The sequence below is a fragment of the Phalacrocorax aristotelis genome, chromosome Z, assembly GCF_949628215.1.
Source record: "Phalacrocorax aristotelis chromosome Z, bGulAri2.1, whole genome shotgun sequence".
In the NCBI taxonomy this organism is placed as follows: Eukaryota; Metazoa; Chordata; class Aves; order Suliformes; family Phalacrocoracidae; genus Phalacrocorax; species Phalacrocorax aristotelis.
In genome coordinates, this window is record NC_134311.1 from 63,138,558 (window position 1) to 63,144,047 (window position 5,490).

General features: G+C 38.3%; 1 protein-coding gene across 1 annotated transcript; it reads right to left on the minus strand.

Annotated features, from left to right (window-relative positions):
* Nucleotides 1-410: 410 nt before the first annotated feature.
* On the minus strand, nucleotides 411-1,777 carry HSPB3 (heat shock protein family B (small) member 3). Its single transcript, XM_075078932.1, is given in 3 exon segments — nucleotides 411-643; nucleotides 1,089-1,620; nucleotides 1,622-1,777. Coding segments are annotated over 2 exon segments (591 nt in total). The 5' UTR covers nucleotides 1,702-1,777; the 3' UTR covers nucleotides 411-643; nucleotides 1,089-1,109.
* Between the last annotated feature and the right edge of the window lie 3,713 nt (nucleotides 1,778-5,490).

The window sequence follows — 5,490 nt, forward strand, 5'->3', positions numbered from 1 at the left end:
GACCAGATACTAGATACAGTGGGTGGATTTATTTTTTCATCTCTACCACTCTCATGAAATGGGAAATACTGTAACAGAAATTAAACCTGTATTTGTAGTAAGGAACTCCCACACTTACAATTAGGTTCATATACAGCCCATGTTGGTACAGGGAGAGTGGGCCTATAAATAGGCAGAAAAATTTGCTCTTGAAGACACAAACTGTCAAGCAACATGGAGAATAAAATATTAATTGAATTATAAAACAAGACTACCTAAAATGTGTAAGAATATAGGCATCTGTGCTAGAGTAATGTCTTTTTATTACTGGGTCTTCACAAGGAGAATTTGATCCTTCTGAATATCTGTAAGCAACATATTTTTCTTCAGTTGCTAATAGATAGCAGAATATCTTAAATAAAACCAATTTTTAAATGTCTTTGAATGGTTTATTTTGAATTACTTTGTCTTTGACAGAAAGTATCATTTCTACTTACTGAGTTTTCAAGCAAATATAGCAATTATTCTTTTTTCTTCTAGTTTCAAACAAGAAACACGCTTCTGAAAAGTATTCTCTCAAGGAATTTTTGTATACAAGCTTGAACTGTGGAAACAGTTTTTTTTTTCTTGACAGTATCCTTCAGTTTGCGTGCTTTTCCAGAGCCTAAGGAAAAAGAATTTAATCTCAAAAATTAGAAAACAGAATTTGTGTTGCGTAAATCAAATTTCCATAAGATTCACAACCTGCCTATTGCTACTTTAATGATTATGACTAAGTACAACAAATGCTTATTCCTTAGAAACACAAGTCCTCGTTCTGAACTCATAAATGTGCTTTATTTTCAATGTTATTAAACAGATATTTTTTTTTTTTCTCTTGCTGTGAGTAGCCTAAATTTTCTACTGTTCAAAAACCCTGGCTTTCCAACACATATGTAGCTGGAAGCAATCAGTCTAACATTTCACATCAAACAATAAACTCAGCATACTGAAAAATATACACAAATATTTTCCTTCACTGTAATATAAATACAGCCACATGCTTAGTACACCCTACAGCATTGCTTGAATGATATTATTTTATTATATTAAGAAAGATTTTATCTCACCAATAAACTATGGACAAGACTCTAATTCTTTCCCACTGAGTTCTTCATTTCAACAACCAAAATGCCATCATGGCAGAAAAGTGCAGACAAGTCTTTGTTCTCCACTCCGTTAGGTAATTTGTATTGTCTGGTAAAGCTTCTGGATATGAAACCATGTTCGTCCATCCTGGGTCCGTGCTGAGCTTTGATGAGGAGCCAGCCTTCGAAAGTCTGAATAATTATGTCTTCAGGGCGGAACTGCACAACGTCCAGCAAGATCTGAAAGCATGTGTTTTCCTCCTCCTGGCTGCTTTTCCTGGTCCCAGCAGTATGTTCTGCGGTACACCTTTTGTTGCTCAGTACAGCTGTAGAAGGGCCCGGCAAAGCATATAAAAAGTGGTCTAGTTTGTGTTCTTCCAGCTCTTGCGCAGCAAACTGCTCTTGATACCGTATGGGAGTTTCCACCCAGTGCCTTATAACAGCTTCTGCCATTGCTGAGGCAGAAGGATAAGTTTCCTTATCGCTTTGGGAAAGCTGCAGAGTCAGAGCAAACTTCCCAGCCGTACGCCTTACCCGCAGACTGGTTTATTGGTTGATGTCGCTTTTCACTTTTAGCACAGGCAGAGATTAACATTTAATAGGGCGTGCTGTGCTCCAGTGCCGGAAGACTTGTTTCATCTTTTATCCACTAACAATAGAGCACTATTTATAGTGCTGGGGTCTTGAGTGGCTTCAACACATGCACAGCTTTCATGCATAAGTAGTAAAAGCAAAATTTTAATGTATCTCCAATTATTGTAATATCGTGCTGCTTGTCATTAATGAGCAGGCAAATAATGTGAAAGATTCTTTGATTTAAATGGAAGTGTAATTATTCTGTTTTTCCAAGGGATCAGTGGCAATAGATACAAACTGTGTATTTTTTTTCTAACTGAAATACAAAGTTACTGAGGGAAAGGATTTATTAGCTTGAGAGTAGGACTAGAGCAGACTTCTGGTTAGGTAAACTATAGAATTATTAAGTGCATTGGACTTTGTTGCAGAAGTTGTGCACAGGTGAAAACCATGTTATTGGTTGGAGGAGGAAACTGTAACCATTTCTGCCCAAAGAAGGGGCGCCTGAAGGGCTGAGTCTGCAATCTTAGTGACCTACAAACACAGCAAAGCCTTCTCCAGCATGTCAGGGAGTCAAATGCAAGAGTGCAGGGAGAATTACAGTGAAAGTCATGTTTCACAGCTTCGGGGAGTGGGCAGAGTTATTTTTCCCCAGCAGAACAGTCACGACAACTCCAAATTCTTAATGCTATCACATTGTCCCAGTAACCTTCATCTTCTTGGGCTTACCAGCTTGAATCTATAACCCCATCTACTGCATGTGTCTGGGGAGCAGGACTTATGACCTCAAAGGCTTTCTGTGATATAATCTTCTTGCTACTCTGTTATCTCAGGGCAAAAAACACCTACAAGTGTTAATAGTTTGGTTAACAAGACAAAAAAGGAAAGTGCAGTGAGAAGGGAAAAGCATTTCCAAATTTTAGTATGTTTGCTAGAAGATCCCTCTAGCTGGGCTGGGTAATGTAAAGCAGAATGCAATATGGCAACTGATGGTGAAAACTGTTTATTTCCCTCAGTTGCACTGATGCTAGAAATAATCAGACAAGGCACTTTTATTCCTTCGTATTTGGCTATTGTTGTTCAGAGCTCTGTCCCTCTCTTGCCCTTATGTCTTCCATTACCATGAAAATGGCAAGCCTGTTTCAATGGGATTTTTGGTTGCTAATGGACTCACGAAGAAAGAGGCATTTGAATTTTGATAGCTATCAGAAATGAACTTCTGTATTGAATCAAAAGCAGAGCAGGATTACCAGACACATCTGTAATTAAAGTTCTAAGGTTGCTATTTTATTTTCAACTCATGAAGGCTGCATCGCAAGGGAAGGAAATTTTTGAAGGTAGATCAAAGATTCAAGGTAACTTACATTAATGGCCAATCATTTGATTAAGTATTGTGGGAAAGGAAAGTTATGCTACTTTATTTAACTATTGGCTCTTCTCCTGTCAAACTGTCCTCCAGAAATAATTTAAAAATGCAATTCCAAATGTGTGGCTTGCTAAAATAGTGATAAAAATAACCTGGAGTGTTGCCCATTATCTGTTCAGCAGCTGGTTTCTGTTTTGTTAGCCAATGATTCACTTGAAGAGGAAACTTTAAACCTGAAGTGAAGCAGTATGCCTGATTGGTTGTGATATTATGCTTTTAGAGATCGCTGAAAGTTATTCCTGTCTCTGTTGAGTTCTATGATGATAGCCTGACTTATTTTACTTCAGTTTTGCACTTCATTAATAAATGTGCTGTGCAGGAATACCACATTCTTTTGTTTTGTATTTTATTTTCATTATTCCCATCTTCTCTGTAAAAAGGTAAACTTGCCTATACTTACATTTTAAATAAAAACAGAAACCACCACCTCAGTGCAGCTCAGTGTGGGACAACTATATCTATTCCCAGAAACAGTTCAATTAGTCTTTCAAATGTCTGTATTAAGCATACTTGGAACTGTCTGTCTGGTCTAATTAGCATGAAAGATGCTTTGAATACCCTTTAAATTTTAATCATGCACAAAGCTCTACAGAAGATTATAGGATCCCTTCCTACTCTGTAGGACAAGGATTTGGAAAAATTTTGGTGATGGAGCAGTGTAGTCTCTTTCTCCTCTCCCATCCTGTTCTCTCCTCAGTCCCAGTCCTCTCTTCTCCCTGTTTGCCACCTAAGGGCTCAGGAACTAGCACCATCTTTCTTATCTCTTTATTAGTAAAATGGAAAATATGTCAACTGGAAAAGGAAACACCCTTGAAATGCAAACACACCACCAATTTAGAATCTATTTTTGGGCTTTCAAATTTAAAAATGGACCTGGTGCTGCCATATTGAGGAACCTTTGATGGTGTGCTGATATACTCTTCAAATATCTAGAGCACACTTCAGTCGAGCAATGCACTTTAAAAACAATTGATTACCAAGGTAATTTTAAACCTTCACAACAGATCCGGCAGGAGCAGGGTCGATGTCCTTAATTGCCAGCTTGGTGCTTTGGTTTTCCTTTCCCGGTTTTTCTGTGCACACGAAGGCCTCAGTCTGTGCTGCACAGTGGGTGGGAAGCAACTGACTGGGGTGGGAAGTATTGCAGAGCTGTTCTTTGCAAAACTAAAGTAAGGCAATTAGTTATCGTGGCCTTGCACTTGTCAGTCCATGCTCTCTTTCGCTGACCGCACATCTTTATGGTCTCAATATCTTTTAGGGATTTTTGAAGGAAAGGAGTAGGATCCATTGGCACTTTGCAACAGTTGGCTGGTGCCAGTATAAATGAGTCACACCGACATCTTGTGGTGAGACGAGAAAATAGCTGCGAAAAGAAAATCGCCGTCTGCTGCGTGCTAATGCCAGGTATCATTACCAGTCTGTGAAATGCTTGTATAGAAAGACAAATCAAAGGAAGAAAACCGCAAGAGTTTAACTTACAACAGGTGATTTTCAAGCTAATATGAGCTTTGTTCTCAGTACGTGGGAGGGTTGGGCAATAAATATTTGATTCATGCTGAACCCATGGAAAATACAGAAAGCAGGCATCCTGGTAAAGCTGTATTGTAAATTGCAAAAACGTAAGGTGCACAAACTCATGAAAATAACACATTTTTGATGCATATTACAGGTGCATCCTGCTTGACACAACCTTAAAATAATAGATTGCCTTATTGCTATTTTGTGCATGCTCAATCCCCCAAACAGAAGTATGTATTTCAACTACCACTGAAATTCAGTAACTGCTGAAAGGGGAAAAAAGTGAAAAGGCTTGCAGGATGAAGTGAACAAAACCTCTTCTAGTAAAAGCTAACAGGCTAAATTTAAATGAGAGCCATGTAATTATCCAAATGAATTTAAGCAGAGCACTGCAACTATTTTTGTGCAAGGATGCCACTTATGATCTACTTCACATGTCATTCAAAAGAGATCCTGTCACTTCAGACTTGGCAATACATAAGAAACATAAGGCAGAGTAGGATTTGGTGGGTTTTACTGGTGCTGGCTCTGTTACATCCAATATGGGAGTTTACGCTTTGTTGTGATATCGCTGAGCTAGACAGTAGAATCAAATGTGAGAATGGAATGTGGGATGGCAGTTATAGAAGCTGGACAGTAAAGAGCTATGGTATGTAATATATTTTTGTAGCATGAGAAAAATAGTGTCTCCTACTTATGTCACTTAGAGTCCATTACTTCTTAGAGCTATGAATTGTCCTTTCAGCTGGGTTGTTAGATCTGGGTATAAGTAAGCTCTGAAGGAATAAAAAATGTAATCACAACTACTGCAAGTGTCTAATTAGCAGACACTAGTTGTTCTGTTTTCAAGAAATATAGAGGGAT